Genomic DNA, 17060 nt, shown 5'->3' on the forward strand with positions numbered 1-17060 from the left:
AGAAAATAACGATATTGGCGGCCGAGCAGCCTGTATTGTCAAGCTAGATCAGCAACCCGATCATATTTCGCAGAATCGAACTTGATGCTCCATCCTCATGCAGTGAAGCTTTATGCGAACGAAGGGTTCTTTCGCTGCTAGCCACTTTTTAGTTTGAGAAACTGTGCCTCGGACAATCAGCCAACTGATCAATTCCAGACTGTTCTGGATGTCTTGCGGCTAAATGTGAAAATACATGTTCGCCTCCGAGCCTATTATGACCGAGACACGCTTGCTGTCCTCCGCTTTGCTTAAAGAATGCCGCAATATCATTAGATGTGCAAGATGCGTCTTCCAAGCAGCAGTACAAGAACAAAATGGGATTTGTATCGAAATAACCCACCACACGTTATCTTGGGTATCTGGAGATCTAGCCAAGAGGAGGGTCCTGATTATATGGAAGAGGGAGTGCAGGCTTTCCGAGGAGTTTCCCAATGTCGAGCAGTGCAAGTTGTCAAAGAATGTAAAATGTCTCCTTCGCCAGGGAAAAAATATGTAACATATCCGAAGAAATGAACCTGTCCGAGCAAGAAGGCCAAGTGAATAGCCGGCTGCCTTGCTAGTCGGACCGTGCCATCGACACAGATATCGCAAGCAGATACCTAGTGATATTGGATTCTTTATTGCAACATTGGGATACGCACTTTGCCAAGTTCCAAGTAATATGCATCCTTACAGGCGTCAACTATTTGCCATCTCTCCCAGGCATCGGCTTGCAAAGAGCATATAGGTAGATACCAAAGCAAATGATAGCATCAACACATATATCCATTGTCTTTATCGATAACTTGAACAAGGACTATGCATAGAAATTTGCAGAAACGTAGTATATTTATGCCAATCAAGTAATCAAAGTGTATAATTGTGATCAGTTACTCGCTCTTGTAAAAAGAAACGGAACGTTATGGTACATGATGCTGGAGTGGGGAGATGCGGTATGCTGTTTTCTTGTTTAGAATTGGAGTGGCGGCAGCGGATCAGCTTTAATCTGTGAAAAGTCTAGCTCTGCCTCTTGATCACGATCTATCAATCCCACGGTACAGCTAGCGTAGCGTAAGCATATGCTGAAAAGTCGGCGTACTATTGAAGAATTTTACTTACATGCTATCACCGCGTATGAGATACAAGCCTAATGGCACGACTTCTGTGCCGTCTACCGAGAACACTCGCTCTTCACATTTTTCAAGGATGACATTAGCATTGTTATCTGTTCCTTTCAACGTTCCCTATTGATAATAGCTTGAGCTTCAAGATTTCTCAGTTTTGCAATCCAGTGAAGAGCATAATTACCACCAAGACGCGGCCATCTGTGGTAATAGCAAGGACGGTTTCTGACAATGCAAAGATTAGTACATGATATAGATAGCACTTCTACTATAGAAACCAGTACCATCGACGTAGGGTTGGAGCAAGCTCATTATATAATAGATCAGAATACAAACAGGGTTTGTGTGGTCAAGTGAGCGTTGTGAATGTGTGGCTCGAAACGGACTTTATTGCAAAGCGCCGCGATTGGAACAGTATCTTCCAATCCTATACCTGTGCAAGTTACCTACATTCGATTTTCACAGAGCTACACGTTTGTCTTTCACGACATAGTAAAGTGGCTTTCTAAACTATAACGATCATTGAATATCTATCTCCTATACATTCTCAAAACCCTATGCCGTAAATATGTCTTCATTTCCATGTACGTCTGAATACTGCACTGTTTGCGAGGAAATTAAGTGAGAAGTTCAGAAGGAAATATCTCAACAACATCTACTCAATGCAGGGCCATGAAATAGGAAGAATGTTATTTGAGACCAATGTTCCAAGGCAGAAATCAGGTTAGGACAGTCGTTGGAAAGAAGACTGTGCTTAAACGTGATGACTTAGCAAGCCTATACACGATCTAACGCTGGATAATGAAAGAATTTATCGGCAATGCTTGATCGCAAATACACGGCGCGGCGGATTGCGCTGCAGAAAGTCTACGTCTTCAATTTCACCTCGGACGCTCTCACGTTTGCTTGAGCTCTATTTGCCGCTTTATCCCAATCTGTGCGATAGATATATACCAGGTGGCTCGCTACTGCGAGTACGCTTGCCATGCATAGTCCAAACCAGAGTCTACAGATAGCGGTGTCCGCGGTCGAGTATATCAGTGCAGAAAAATAATAGCTGAGTGGAAAGCCGACGAGATAGTATGAAGCAAACTCGATGATGCTGGTGATATCTGGTCGACCCAACCCACGTAATATTCCAGTGGAAACGTTGTTACAGCTCATAAAGAGCATGATGGTTGCAAAAATGGGTGCAACGGCTGCTACAGTGCTGGCGACGGCTGCATCGCCGGAGAAGATGGGTACGTATGCAGAACGAACAAGGCCGAAAAAGATGGTTGCAAACATTCCGTAGGCCAGTGAGAGGATGCAAACAATATTAACGGTTTGCTTTGCTTCGGCGGCTAGGCCCTGTCCCAAGTAGTTTCCAATACGGTTGGTGGCTGCTAACGATATGCCCCACGGAGGAGTACACGAAATAGCGTATACGGATATCATTATATACTGAGCAGAGACCTGGATTGTGCCGAGATAAGAGGCGAAGAATACCATAAGCTCGGTCGTACACCATTCCATGGCCATGCTGATAATATTGGGTACGGCAAGCCGAATCATTTTGCCCCAATCCTGAAGGCAGGCCCGGTCCCAGCCGCCCCAGGCCTCGTGTCCCTTGATCAGACGTGTATATCCTAAGAGTAAGATAAACATACACCAGAAACTGATACTTGTTGCGATCGGTGCACCAACAAATCCTAGATTGGATACTAAGTGCTGGACGAGAACAAAGTTGATAGGAGACATAATTAAAACGACCAAAGTGGCTGCATGCATTATGCCTTGCGCTTGCTGATATTTCCGCAATGCTTCGCTGTGTGGGTATGATAGAGACAATGTAAATGCAACCCCTTCGGGCTTTGAAAGAGGGAGAAGAAGGCTATGTGGCGGCGACAAGACTTACAAGAGACTGTACCCAGGGGCACCAAGCATTGTATATCGCAGATACATTGCTAATGAACATATACGTAAGTTAGACACAGGGGCATCACCGGTATATCTCATCCACTTTCGAATAGATACCGGCATAGCGTGCCATTTGTTCTTCTTGGCCAACCCAGTGCAATATTTTGTAGGCGTTGAGCCACAGTGTAAATATAGCAGTATACATGATACCAATGATGACAATAGCACGTTGGAGATAAATGCCAACTAGAGTCTTATTCCTTGCACCTGTCCAAGCTTGAGAGCACAATGTATCTAGTGAATACAGAAAACCATATATTACGCTGTAGGCGGTTATGGAAGCGACAGTGTTCCCCAATGCGGCCCCTGCCAGTTCCTCAGCACTCTTCAAGTGCATATAAATGAGAAGATAACGCGTTAACTTCGAAATCAAATTTTCAGGACAACGTTATTACCAAGTGTCCCATAGCATACACCGTTGATGTTTTTATAGTGATATTGAGCAAATATGTGCCGGTTACCGGAATGCTCTTACGGACTATCCAACTACCTTCTCTGAGCCAGGATGATACATGTACACATTTTGGAAGCAATGGCTCCGTTTCTGTGGATGTTGTCGTTGACTTTGGAATAGTCATAAAGGAAAAACCGTTGGAAAGGAGAAGAAAGGAAAGGGACGGTTCGATAAAGAAATGCAGAATTTATATGGTCGCCTGATACCAGCCGCTAGGAGAAGGGCCCGTGTGTTACATCGTGAGCTCTCGTATGATTTACCTGAGTGAAGTCGCAAAATTTATGCATGTTGTCAAACGGTAGTCTTTGTATGGAAGAATATAAAAAGGGTCTACTGTAAATCTTGGTAATACATCGATGAAGAATATGGAGGAGAGCGATCTCGCTTTTCAACAATAAGATGAATTTTGATGCGTTTCGATGGCGTACAGAGTATAAAGCGCGAACAAGTTTCGTACCGTCCACACTCGAGCGGACGTGATCGTTTCTTTTTCCCTTTCTCCTGGATCGATTGAATGTCGAGAATTACCGACGAAGAATGGGAATCGTTGCTTTTACGGGGCAACTGTATTGAGCACAAGAACCAGCAAAGGAAGAGGTACCGGCAGCTTGCAGTAACCAACTCGCCGGCTCCAACTGACGCGGCATTTGGACATTGTTGGTTCAATCCTGTAGAGACATTGTCGTCAACATGTTGCGTCTTCTCATTCCGACCTTGGTTCGACAGATTGCAGTCGAGTATGGTCTGAAGCAGGACGACTTCCAGTGTCAAATACTTCCATTTGGTTCATATGGCCTTGGTGCCAACTTGATCGACAGTGACATCGACGTGGTATTCCTCGCTCCTTCAGAAGTACGACGCAGCGATTTCTTTCGCATTTTTCCTTCTATCTTGAAAGAGCAAGCGACAGTACAGGATGTGGAGGTACGAAAAGCAAAAGGGTGTCATGTTACATCAGATGATTTGGAAACAATGGATTTTGACACAGCATCTCGAATGCATCAGACTGTGGAAAATACGACAGTGCCCATAATCAAATGCACAATCGATAGGATTCCAGTTAAGGACAAAAAAATTAAAACAAAACCATGGTTTGGATTAACTAACTAGGAAAATTAATATACATAGGTTGATATATCGTTTGTTCGATTAAAGATTGCTTCTGTACCTGAGAATATCAACATTCTGGACAACAAACATCTCTCTGAATTGGATGATTCATGCATAGTCTCCATCGATGGTAAGGAATTTAAGTTTCAGTCAAGTATCATGCATATTTTATTTTATCTAATGCTTCGTTTTTGTTCTTCCATTATAGGTGTGCGTGTCACGCAATTTATTCTCGAGCAGATTCGGAACGAGGATCTACCAACATTTCGTCTATGTCTACAAGCTATACGCTGGTGGGCGAAACAAAGGCATATTTACAACAAACCGATTGGATATTTGAACGGTGGCTGCTGGGCTTTGCTATTGCTCAAAACATACCAAATGTATAAAAACGAAATTTCTGTACAAGGATTGCTGACATATTTCTTCGAGCTTTGGACAAACTGGCCTTGGCCTTCACCTGTCATCCTTACAGATGGTATTCCGGATTTCGATGGACGAACGATCGATTACAAGTCGCTGGTAGGAAAAAGAACAGCATGTAGCTATCCACAATAAACTCTTACGCAGAACTCTCTAGGTCGAGTTTGAGGATGCGTTGATGGCTATCGTGACACCTTGCTATCGTGTTTCAAACGCATCACCCAACGTAAGCGTATACACACTCAATGTGGTAAAAAAGGAATTAGCGCGAGGTAAGAAGACACGATGGCATATGCTTTGTGCTAGATACTGACGATTGCTCTCAGCCAGGGCAATCCTCCATTCGCATTTTGATTCTCCAAGAGATATGACCTCGAAACTTTTCAAGAAATATAACATTATCAAGGATCACAGTAACTTTCTTGTGATTGTTGTCAGCTGTGATACCTACACAACATACGAGACCTGGTAAAGACCAGAATATCGATTTGTCGCAGTAGCATTTTGTGTGCTCTAATTGACCTTCTGGCGATTGATCTTATTAGGCTCGGGAAAATGCACAATGCTATACCCCGTTTGTTGGAGTTAATGGAACAAGTTCCAGAAATCAAAGACATCAGACCATACACCGAACCTATCACGCAAACGATCAATTTCAATACAAGAGCAGAAAAAATCTGTCTGCAGACCTTACAGCCTGTAGTACGACCAGAGATCGATCATAGGAGATCTATGCTGGAGCCTGGTATGCTGTACAGAACATGCCATATACTCGGCATTGACGTCAAGTTAGATAAAGATGGAGGTCTGTTCAAAAGGTCATTCATACTTGGCAATGATCCTGACATTCATCTTCACTGTAGAACAAACAGTCGTGGATGTAAGCAAACAAGTATCAATGTTTAAGCGTATCGTTGACTCCCGCAGAAATCGCAAGGAAAACGACATGGTAGTTAACGTCGTTTCGAAGAAAAGGTAAACATCCTACAAGCACTATAATCCGTTCGATCCTGTTGATCTTTGCTTTGTTTAGGAAGGATCTGGTCACACTGCTTAATCTTTAAAGAACATATCATTCCATGCCCCCATTCCCTCTTGCTTTCATTTGTACAAACCGGATTTCTATTTGCATATGAAACATATAACTGTCAATTATACTCTGTTTAAATAGGAAACATGCTTTGTCTGTAAACGTCAACCCAACATGTTCATGCAAACCAACATGCAAAAAGGTCACTAAAAGAAACAAGGAAGCCTTACTGTATATTTATATATAAAAAAATTCTAAGTTAAAGTGTAAGAATATCAAGCATTTCGAATACAAGTTATACAGTACAAAATACGGTGTAAAACGACAGGGAAAGACAAAGGGAAGGGGAAGAATATCGAAGAGAAATTTTAGTACGCTGTAGGTATCAAGTAAAAAAAAATATCAATGTACTTACACCTAAAACGTTATTCCCAGAATTCACATAGGAAAGAAGGTCTCATATCGTTTGCAATAGCTCCAATGCATCATCTGTTGAAGGTGCAGCGAGTAAATGGCATTATTGTAACATTCACTATCCACAAGTGGGATAGAAATCATTTTAAATTTGCTGATAGAGCAGAATATACATGTTATACAAAGTTCAGTACACAATCGGTTGCAGCATTGTGCAACCTTAATGTGTTGGTTGAGAGGTCATCTGGCCCGATGCTGTATTCAAGAGATCAGTCCATTTCTTCCTTCAATGGAATCTATGCCTATACACAGAAAATCACGCCAACTTACAGGATCCAAATCAGTAAGGAACAGTAATGTTTTTACATACAAAGTGCGAGTTGCATTTCGTTCTTTTATGTCGTCCTCAGAGCGAAGCGAGAGCGGAACATGCTTATACATATTGAAAATATTATTGTATTGGGATCAGGCTATGAAAATGGTGTGCATCAATAAGGCTTACAAAATGAAAAGGACTATACATGGATTGATTCTTCCATGGGTTCATCATCCTGTCTTGGCAAGCCCCAGCTATTGATTATACGATCTCAATATTAATACCTTCAATATTGAAGACTACGATATGATACTTACATGCGGACAGTTTTATCATCGCTGGCAGATGCAAACATCATTGAGTCTGTTGGACTCCAAGCGACACAGTTAACCACATTCCTGTGCCCACTCAGAACTTCTAATAGACTTTGATGCTCTCGACTCCACACATATACGCAATGATCTACAAAAAAACTTTAAACCAAGATTCTGGATCAACTCGATCTTTCCCCCTACCTTCGCTACCACTGATAATAAATGATTCCTCATCGCCTCCAAAAGTCGAGCGGATAACGTAAGAATCCTGTTTCTGGCCAGCATACTTTTTTGATAGTGACTGGAGCTCTAGATCCCATAGATGCAATTCTTCTGATAATTGAAAGCTGTGTGCATTGTTTTGAGAAGTGCCTTGCGGCATATTGTTGTGTGAATTTCTCTGGGATGCTTGTATGTTTACTAGTGCGTATCGTCCGTCCGACGATAATGTCAGCGATGTAATTGCTTCTGCTTCCTGGATTTTGCTAGAGACCAAAAATGTTAAGACAATATACCAAGCAAGCTTATGTTTCGGCTTACCCGACTTCTATAAGTTTGAAACGATCCACGTCATATATGTCGATAGTTTTTTCATAACTTGTGGTAGCTAACCGCCGGCCATCTGCTGTAATCTTCATATCCAAGATACGCTTAGTAGTCCATCGATTTAATATCCGGCCATCAATGTGCTACTTGGTAGAATTAGAACAGAGTACTTTTCGATTACTAATATATGTACCCACCCATAAGATCATTGACCTGTCTGTCGCTCCAGAGATAAAATGCTCACTATCAGGTAACCAAGCACAGCAAGTTACTTGGTCTTTATGCTCAGAGTATGTGTGGAGGAGCTCCGCGTTCTGCAAAGGATATTTTAGCAGCCATTCATATGCCAAAATTCTTTTTTCTATAGCCTACATGAGGATCCCAGAGCCGCAATCGAGAGTCTGTACCACAGATAAGGAGTTTTCTATCGTCCGGTGACCATGCGCAGTACGAAGCGCTTTCGGAATGGCCGGGTATTACCTGAACCTTTTGAAATGTCTGAAAGAAAATAGTCAAGACAGGGTATCAGCTTTGGAATCGTTCATAGACACTACCATCATGTCCCAGATAATGCATGTTTTGTCGCGTGACAGAGACGCCAAATACTGTCCGCTGTTTGAAAATGCCATGTGCCACACCTCGTCGTCGTGGCCCTCCAGGATTTTTATCGTGGTTGAGGGGAATTGTGTTCTGTTATTGTTAGAGTTTAGAGCGAAGGCAAAAGTCTGGAGACCATTTTGTTTCTTACTTGTCACAAACATGGTCAGCAAACAGGGAGTATTCAGCATTGCTGCTATTATGGTATAAGCAACTCTTCCTCTGCCATTCAAAGGCTTGTTCAATGAGTTGTAACAATCGTCCGTTTGGTATCATTGTCGAAGGCGAAATATAGCCTAGAAAGAAGAAACGAATCAATTTCGAGTTGATTCGTATACTATAATTTTGCCTACGTTGTAAGTCAATCATCAGTTGCTGCCGCGAAGATCCATCAGAGCCATCCCATTGTGCCTGTGCTTTGATATCATCCACAGAAGAGCAGAATATTAAGCTGAAGAAGAAAAGGAGGTTCTTAAATGAGCTTTGATTCGAGGCCTAGCAACGTCGTCCCATTGCAGCGTTACCTAGATAACTGATGCAGACGTTCCACATTTTGGCCAAGTGGCGTCAAATCATTTCTTAATACTTGAAGAGCTGCCATAGTCTTTTGGCTTTCCAAGAGCTCAAGGAATTCTTGCTGCCTTATCAAAAACTTTGCTTGAGCGAGATCATTCGGGTTATCGCTGGTCAAAGATGGAAGAAGAGTTTCTGCCAGCCGCCACTCTCCATTCAGTATACTTTGTCGGAAGCGAGTTACTGATGCTTCCTCAAGAGATACATTCGAGTCTCGCTGCAACACAGCTGCGGCGTCGCTTTAAAAAGTTAAGAAGATTTGTATGAGCAAATAGCCACGGGAAAGACCCGCAATGCATGAAAATATAAATAAAAAGAAAGCCTTACTGATAGCCCAGGTCATGAAGCGATTGCAAGATCAAGCGAACTAATTCGCTCTTCTTGACGCGCCCTAGCATATCGGCTTTCTCGGACAGGGAACCATTGCCATTCTCCTGTCGCGATTTGCCATTGTTTTGCTGCTGAGACGAACCAGGAGTGCTTTCTTTGGATGTTATTTGCATTACGTGTGCAATTTCAGAGTCACTCGAGCTGTAATCAAGCCTTTGTCGCTTTCGTTTATGAGTTTCTGGCGGTGGCCAGCCTTCAGAGGATGACGGAGAAGCAGGGGGGGATGACGACGACAGATGTTGCGGCGAGTTTGCAGCAGAAGAAGCTGCGGATAAAGGAGTCGAGTTTCTGTTTCGGTTAAGCGTCTTGGATAGCCTAAAGCAAGTCAAAGCCTGGAACCCAGGCAAAGTTGACGATAAAGAAGAGAAAAGTACTGTATGCAGCTCCAACCGTGAAGAAACCATGCGATCATTTTCGTACCCAGCGCCGTGAGGCCCGTGAGAGCGTATTGAGGAAGATGGAACCTTTACTGTTGTTAGGAGCTCAAAGCCTCTAAACAGAGACCTTGGCTTCTCATGTCTGTCTCTTAATTCATACATACTATGTTCACATATATAATACTATCTTTGAGGCTGCGAGTGAAAAGAAAACAGTGGATCATGGATTTCCAAGAACTGCTCAATAGGAAATTCCTATACTTTTGAATCATTTGCAGCTGGAGCGTCGTGCAAAAGAAGAGGGAAAAAGTCCAAGATATGGATTTGATCATGCCACCATGCAGCAATGATATAGGTAAAAAATGACATTTGATGATAATGCAGGAATTGTGAATTGAAGAGGAGGGCATGAATGATAAGGGGTCGACAAGCAAAGACGAAAGTCGAGATTAATCTTGAAATCTGAAAACAGCTTTAGGGTAAGAGCATCAGTAATAAGCCTCATGTACGATTTACAGACACCTGCAACCCTTATCATCCTTAACGGAGTACATTTCACGGATGTGCCAATGTTTCTTAAGGATCGGCCTATGCAGCCCTGCATTGTAGTTATATATAAATACGATTTTGATGCCTGCTACACACTAAATCCTAAGGATTTGTTTGCATTCCTGTTTCTTTTCCTCATCTTTAAACCTTTTTATTCACTTTCCATTTTTCTGTGTACTGGTTCCCCAGAAAGCTTACGGTTTGCCACGTTATTTCAAATGACTTGTCAAGAACCATCTGCGAAAGATATTTCGATAATGAAATCAAGCATTCATGAAATGCCTACAAAGAAGGCTACACACAAGATCCATAAATTACAAGGACTGGGACATCTTATTTTATCGGTCTTGGTCGTATGTGGCACTCTTATGTACCGATACCTCAAGATGGGCCCTTTCATGGAATTGTCGTGCTCGCTGGCAGGACGTAACTGCCCTGTCCAGGTGTCCTCCCAAGGATACGTCGATAGCATGTACCTTGCTGTCAAGGATGCTTTTGAGAAGAACTTTTTGCTTGGTCACGACATTGGTGCTGGCGTCGCTGTCTACGTTGACAACGAGCTCGTCATTGATCTGCAGGCTGGCTGGCAGGATAAGGAGAATCACACCCCTTTCTCCGAGGATACATTGCAGGTGGTGTTTTCTAGCACTAAGGTTCTGGTACGTACAAGGCGTTGTTTATATCCTACGACCGTTTGTAAAACACGAATGATTTTCTTACAACCTGAATAGACGAGCATTGTAGTCGCTCAATTCGTACAGAAAGGACTGCTGTCATATGATGAAAAGATTTCGACTTATTGGCCGGAATTTGCGCAGGGAAATAAGGAAAACGTCACTTTGAACGATCTGGTAAGAGTTCACCAATATGGATTAGCAGTGCTTGTTCATCAATATTTTTCTGTATACCTTCGAAACCGATCCTAATCGCCTTGTTACAGATGCAACATGCGGCCGGTGTCGGCTTTATGGACAGGATCTTAACCTCAGCCGAGGCGCAGGACTTGGAGTTGTTTGAAAGCATATTAGCCAAACGTCCCCATACATTTGATGGCGTGCGAAAAAGAAGTTATCACGCGGCAACGCATGGATGGTACATAAACGCGATCCTTCGCCGCGTGGCTAACTGCACAGTCGATGATGTAGCAGCTGAACTTAATCAAAAGTATGGCATCGAATGGTACCTCAAACCTTATCAAGAGGAATTCGATAACAGGATTGCAAAGATCTATCGTGGATCAAAATTTCATCGTACTATCTCTTTTCTGCTCGAGTTTGTCCTGAATGGACCCCATTCCTTCAGCGAGATCAAGGCTATCCTAGATAAGGATGGTGTTGTGCAGAAAACGCTCCGTACGAGCGCTTTGGATAACGCACCGATCGAACACGCAGCGATCATGCCATACAGACAAATCGAAGGTCCATCTTACAGTGGTTTCACAAACGCCCGATCTGTATGTAAAATTACGGATCGTTCCACTCGCAAAACTTTCCCTAACCCAGAGTATATAGATGGCGAAACTAGCAGCTATGATGGCAAATGGCGGTAAAGCCATTCAAGACGATGAACCGGACCTTTTGGACGAAAAGACATATGCATTAGCTACAGAACCCGTAGAGGTGGAATATGACTGGGCGACTAGACGCTATGTGCCATCGTTGAGAAGCGGCTTTGCAGTTGTAACGGAACATGTTATCGATAATGTGACATTTATTGGCTGGACAGGACTGGGTGGCAGTATTCTGTACTGGAATCCAGAACACAGGATAGGTTTCGGATATTGTCCAAACGGAATGGCAAGACTACCCTCGCCCGATCATCGCAGTTTATCGATTTTAGAAGCATTGGTTAAGCGAGTAAAAGCATTGGAGCACAAATAAAGTTAACAGAGGAATATCCCTGGATTTCCATAGATATTTTGATCCACTGAGATGCGAAGCATGTGGGATTCGAGATGGAATGCTATTGGCTTGATCTCAGCGCCATGCCACGGGGCGTGACATCGTGCGCTTTCGATGGATTCGAGTAGTACAAGCACCCTTGATCTATAATCCAACATTTCTGAATGAATATTGTGATGAGAATAAAGACGATGATGGAATGGACAGAAAATTTGAAGGGTATTATCCTTAGAATCAGTTTGCATATTCTACAGGAGAGGAAATAGCCATTCCATCGTCCTCAGATTTGTGGAAAATTCCTTCGAGTTTCAAGGACAGCAGGAATCCTCGGTTTTCCTGGTATTCGTTCCGACGTTGACTTACGAGACAATCGTGTTTCGATGATTCAAGCGTGCGGTACAAACAAATTATCATTGGATTAGGTCTTGATCTATGAGCAATAAGCGTATATAAGCACAGAAAATAAACTACTTGCTCTCATTCTCCACCTTTTTCTTCGACTACCAGCCGGCATATTTTGCATTGCCCAATATGATGCAACCTTACGACTTCACTTGGATTTTTGGTGTTGGTATGGTTGCTGCCTTCTCAGACGCCTTCGGTATCGGCGCCAACGATGTTGCCAACTCCTTCGCAACCTCGGTATCTTCTGGTTCATTGACGCTCGCTCAAGCATGCATCATTGCCTGTTTCACCGAATTTCTTGGTGCCTTACTTCTCGGTGCCGGCGTATCGGACACTATCAAGAGTGGTATCGTCTCCACGGAATATTTTACGGAAATACCTGAAATGTTCATGTTTGGTATGCTGTGCGCCTTGATTGGTTCTGCTACTTGGGTCTTGATCGCCTCGAGGTTAGGCTGGCCTGTCAGCACTACACACTCCATTGTCGGTGCCGTCTGTGGTATCGGCATTGCTGGTTTTGGTGGCAACGTAGTCGACTGGAGCTGGAATGGTATTATCCAAATCGTTGTTTCTTGGTTCATTTCTCCTATCTTTGCCGGTATTGTCGCAGCTATTATCTATCTCATTACCAAGTACGCCGTCTTGCGCCAGGTTGACAGTGTCAAGTGGGGTCTTCGTCTCGTTCCTTTGTACACTTTTATCACCGTCACGATCATCGTGCTTTACATTTGCTTCAAGGCTCCCGGTGCAGCTTCTTCTGGTCTGGGTATTGGCGAACAGCTAGGCATCGCTTTTGGATGCGGTGTTGCGTGCGGTATTATTGGCTACCTTTTCTTGTGTCCCTGGCTCCGTCGCAAGGTTGTCAACCGCGAAAAGTTGTATTTCTATCATATTCCTATCATTCACTGGGTTCCGAAGCGACCTACACTTGATGAAGTCGACCTGGAGAGAACTGAAAGCAACTCTACCGCTGTGCGTTCTGGAAATGAGTCCAAGCAAGAAACCGAAATCACCGAAAAAGAGGCTGAGGCCGACTCCAAGTCTGCTGCTAACGTTGGCTGCGAAGATGTTTCTGCTGAGGATGTCCCCGCCGAACAAGAACAGAAGCCTAAGGACTGGAAATCAAAGCTTTCCAAGGGCAAGGACCGTGTTCTCGACGTTGCGCTCGCTGGTGTTCGCAAGGATGTCCGCAATATTGGCAATAGCAAGCTTGCCGCTATGCACGCAGCTGCTGAGCTATACGAAGATGATGCCGAATACCTATTTTCGTTCCTGCAAGTCCTCACTGCCATTGTCGCCTCTTTTGCTCACGGTTCCAACGATGTAGCCAACGCAGTCGGTCCTCTTTCTGCTATCTATGAAGTATGGCAAACAGCAACTGTTAGTTCTGAAAAAGTGCCTGTCCCTATTTGGATTCTCGCTTACGGTGGTGCTGCTATCGACCTCGGTCTGGCAACTATGGGCTGGCGTCTTATGAGATCACTTGGCAACAACATTACATATATCACTCCAAGCCGTGGTTTTGCTGCCGAACTCGGTGCTGCATTGACAGTGCTCACTTGCTCTCAGCTCAATATTCCGGTATCCACGACTCACTGTATCACTGGTGCTACCGCTGCTGTCGGTCTTTGCAATGGTAACTTCCGTGCTGTAAACTGGAAGATGCTTGCTTTGTGCATGCTAGGCTGGATCCTTACTCTTCCCTGCGCTGGTCTCGTAGCTGGTCTTTGGTTCGCCTTTGCAACTTATGGCCCATCTTTTGTTTATCTTCGCTAAAGCCTTCGGAAAGAATACACACACATATATATATACCTCCATTTATTAGAGCATTGTATATAAAATATTGACATTTTTTACTACTATCATTCGCTGTTCGATTTTTTGCTTGACAAATTTATGCCTCTAGTCATTCGATTTAAGCCAACAAAGTCACGGACTTTGAACACTTCATTTTCCAACTGTCTCTTCCTCACTTAAGACTAAATCATGAGCGATCCTGAAGCCAAGACTCCTGCCACCACTGAACCGACCGTTGATCAAGAAGAAAAGAAGGCCACAGAATCTGAAGAGGCTGGTGCTGATGTAGACAAGGTAAGACTGATCCACGTCCAAATGATTTACGACAGTTTATGCGTGCAGACGTTGACGTACTTTTAGGAACTAGAGGCTATGAAGGCTCGCGTAAAAATGATGGAGGAAGAAGCTGCTAAACTACGTGAAATGCAGGCAGAAGTCGAAAAGTCCATGAATCCTGAAGAAGGTGAGCGTGAGTTTAGATCTCCTAGCAAATGACGCGGCTTGCTGACCAGGATCGTTGTAGACAAGGAAGTAGTAGACAGTCGTTCCGTGTATGTTGGCAACGTAAGTCTTCGTATATCGAAAACACTGGTATCTACAAAAGTGGATTCTCATGCATCTTAACAGGTCGATTACGGTGCTACACCTGAAGAACTCCAAGCACATTTCCAGTCATGCGGCACCATCAACCGAGTCACCATTCTTTGCGACAAATACACTAGCCACCCTAAAGGGTATGCCGTTTATAGTTCCATATCGGTTTCATGTACTAATTAACGTCAATGTAAAGTTATGCATACATAGAATTTGCAGAACCGAGCTTCGTGGAAGCCGCTGTAGCTCTCAACGAGACAATGTTCAGAGGTCGCCTGCTTAAGGTAGATAGATAGGTGCATGATGCTGATTCTCGGTCCCTTGTTGCTAAGGGAAAGTCTAGGTATCACCAAAGCGAACGAATGTACCCGGATTTTCAGCCCGAGGACGAGGAAGAGGATTCCGTGGTGGTTTCCGTGGTGGAATGATGCCATTTTATGGCCATTCCCCAATGTATGGATATCGTGGACGCGGAAGGTACGTGTGCCACCAAGGAATTGCCTCGCAGACAACGCTGACCTGATGTTTGGTGAAATAGAGGACGTGGCAGAGGCTATTACTTTGCGCCTTATTAGAAATGTTCTTTAGTGATAATTCATCATTTATCCACCCTTTCTTTTCTTAACTTTGAAGAACTTGTGTGAAACAAAGTCATATCTGTAAATACAGTATGCGACCCCTTTGACGGAAAGAAGCTGCAAATGCAAATGCAAGGCTTTATTCACCAGACTGTCTACTGCATTTTTACAGACAGTTTGCGTTCGGAGCATCAATTTTGCATCGCACTGGAATCAAATTTGGACCTTTGGAAAGAAATTAATAAACTTCTTCTCGAGTTAGAGTCCATGTATACTTGCCATTTCGGGCTTAAACTTGCAACAGTGCGATGCCAGCGCTCCAAATAACGCAAAATGTCTCTCAATGAGTAAAGTTTCGATATCGGAAACATGGATCACGGCTTACCGATATACTAAGCAAATACTAATTATGAGTATACTTGAGGCGGGGTTTGCAAGTAAATAGACACCGTAAAAATCTAAACCCTACTGGGTCCGGCATTCGTAGCCGTGATCTGTTGCTTAGGCCGGACAAACGGGCCAGGGCGACCATTGCCCGACCAGATAGATGTAGCGCTGTGGAACATATTTTTTCAGGCGTTCGTGTCTCTATTTCATAATATGCCACAGTTTTTGCATACTTGCAAACTAGTGACGCACGCCGTCTGCAGTAGTGGCATTTTTCAAGCTCCTCCCTTGGCAATTATGGCAAATCTGATGTATTAACATGGCGTTAGAAGATGTTTGAGAGGGATTTTGCAGTTGCCAGTTACCTGCGACGTTAAGTATTCATCAATAATTACGACCACCAGTTCTCCACGAGCTTCTCGTCGCTTCAACATGCGGTAAAGCACACCAACGAGACCAGGCCGATGACCCTTCATTGGGACATTATCTTTGCCGAACATTCCATTGCCAAATACCACCAACGGCAACTTCCCTTCAGAGTTTGGAGTGAACTTCGCTTTTGCCCACTTCTTCTGTTTCATATCAGGCTTCTTCTTGTCTTCCTGTAGAGTCGATCTCACTGCAGATTCATTTTGGATGGGCAATCTGGAAGTCCGCGCTGGAAACTTAGCCATTTGTTCTGAAATATTGGTACGTCTTATTTACATTATTCCTGTAAGATCCCTCCGTTTCCGTTTAAACAGCTTTCTCCGATTTTGCTTTTTCCGTTCCCGACGGTTTCTCCTCCTATGTTTTCTCTTCGCAGAGTTGTATTTCTTTCCTTCACTAACGATGACATTCACTATCTCTCTGCGTCTTTGTCGAAGCAATAGAATGTGAACAGGGTTTCCAAGTGTAAGAAAAGATACCGCACGTATTCACTGTATCGTGTAATGTCTGCAGTCTTTGCACTCGGAAAATTGGATTCGATCTCTTCAATGCTATTTCGCTTTCTGGCCTTCTTGAGGTTTTCGTTCCTTTCCGGCGATCCTGTCCATTGGTAATACTCCGTCGTAGACGAACGTCGAATTTCATGCTCTGTGTTTTGAGCACCATATGCAGCTTGGAAAATATTCCGTCTCCCGGGATCCAGAGCGCAGGGCATGAAATAATTTTCGATTTCTTCCTCTTTGAAATCTGAAAGTTCTATTTCCATACCAGG

The 17060-nt window shown here is 43.6% G+C and overlaps 8 protein-coding genes across 8 annotated transcripts; 4 read left to right on the forward strand and 4 right to left on the reverse strand.

Moving 5' to 3' along the window:
• Positions 1-991: 991 nt before the first annotated feature.
• VTP01DRAFT_4191 (uncharacterized protein) lies at positions 992-1457 on the reverse strand (the record flags this gene model as incomplete). The annotated part of the gene is made up of 4 exons (XM_069382846.1): positions 992-1082; positions 1141-1265; positions 1330-1370; positions 1430-1457. 4 exons carry the CDS (start codon positions 1455-1457, stop codon positions 992-994), a joined length of 285 nt encoding a protein of 94 aa, XP_069243606.1.
• A 555-nt stretch (positions 1458-2012) lies between these two features.
• VTP01DRAFT_4192 (uncharacterized protein) lies at positions 2013-3682 on the reverse strand (the record flags this gene model as incomplete). The annotated part of the gene is made up of 4 exons (XM_069382847.1): positions 2013-2952; positions 3043-3091; positions 3162-3429; positions 3500-3682. 4 exons carry the CDS (start codon positions 3680-3682, stop codon positions 2013-2015), a joined length of 1440 nt encoding a protein of 479 aa, XP_069243607.1.
• Positions 3683-4072: 390 nt separating this feature from the next.
• Positions 4073-6155, forward strand: VTP01DRAFT_4193 (uncharacterized protein; the record flags this gene model as incomplete). The annotated part of the gene is made up of 10 exons (XM_069382848.1): positions 4073-4155; positions 4233-4482; positions 4564-4617; positions 4687-4798; positions 4877-5190; positions 5249-5363; positions 5418-5559; positions 5637-5896; positions 5955-6066; positions 6125-6155. 10 exons carry the CDS (start codon positions 4073-4075, stop codon positions 6153-6155), a joined length of 1473 nt encoding a protein of 490 aa, XP_069243608.1.
• Positions 6156-7050: 895 nt separating this feature from the next.
• VTP01DRAFT_4194 (uncharacterized protein) lies at positions 7051-9810 on the reverse strand (the record flags this gene model as incomplete). Its single annotated transcript, XM_069382849.1, has 11 exons — positions 7051-7105; positions 7169-7313; positions 7367-7650; positions 7706-7854; positions 7909-8025; positions 8084-8209; positions 8266-8401; positions 8460-8604; positions 8662-8759; positions 8833-9120; positions 9209-9810. 11 exons carry the CDS (start codon positions 9808-9810, stop codon positions 7051-7053), a joined length of 2145 nt encoding a protein of 714 aa, XP_069243609.1.
• A 605-nt stretch (positions 9811-10415) lies between these two features.
• Positions 10416-12077, forward strand: VTP01DRAFT_4195 (uncharacterized protein; the record flags this gene model as incomplete). Its single annotated transcript, XM_069382850.1, has 4 exons — positions 10416-10856; positions 10929-11048; positions 11138-11650; positions 11709-12077. 4 exons carry the CDS (start codon positions 10416-10418, stop codon positions 12075-12077), a joined length of 1443 nt encoding a protein of 480 aa, XP_069243610.1.
• A 552-nt stretch (positions 12078-12629) lies between these two features.
• On the forward strand, positions 12630-14279 carry VTP01DRAFT_4196 (uncharacterized protein; the record flags this gene model as incomplete). The annotated part of the gene is made up of 1 exon (XM_069382851.1): positions 12630-14279. The coding sequence occupies one exon, from the start codon at positions 12630-12632 to the stop codon at positions 14277-14279; it is 1650 nt and encodes a 549-aa protein (XP_069243611.1).
• A 210-nt stretch (positions 14280-14489) lies between these two features.
• Positions 14490-15469, forward strand: VTP01DRAFT_4197 (uncharacterized protein; the record flags this gene model as incomplete). The annotated part of the gene is made up of 7 exons (XM_069382852.1): positions 14490-14594; positions 14661-14763; positions 14824-14864; positions 14928-15034; positions 15091-15178; positions 15238-15371; positions 15433-15469. The coding sequence occupies 7 exons, from the start codon at positions 14490-14492 to the stop codon at positions 15467-15469; spliced, it is 615 nt and encodes a 204-aa protein (XP_069243612.1).
• Positions 15470-16099: 630 nt separating this feature from the next.
• On the reverse strand, positions 16100-17054 carry VTP01DRAFT_4198 (uncharacterized protein; the record flags this gene model as incomplete). Its single annotated transcript, XM_069382853.1, has 3 exons — positions 16100-16165; positions 16225-16517; positions 16781-17054. 3 exons carry the CDS (start codon positions 17052-17054, stop codon positions 16100-16102), a joined length of 633 nt encoding a protein of 210 aa, XP_069243613.1.
• Positions 17055-17060: the final 6 nt, after the last annotated feature.

This window comes from Rhizomucor pusillus (assembly GCF_041956525.1).
Source record: "Rhizomucor pusillus strain CBS 183.67 unplaced genomic scaffold VTP01scaffold_2, whole genome shotgun sequence".
NCBI classification, from domain to species: domain Eukaryota; kingdom Fungi; phylum Mucoromycota; class Mucoromycetes; order Mucorales; family Lichtheimiaceae; genus Rhizomucor; species Rhizomucor pusillus.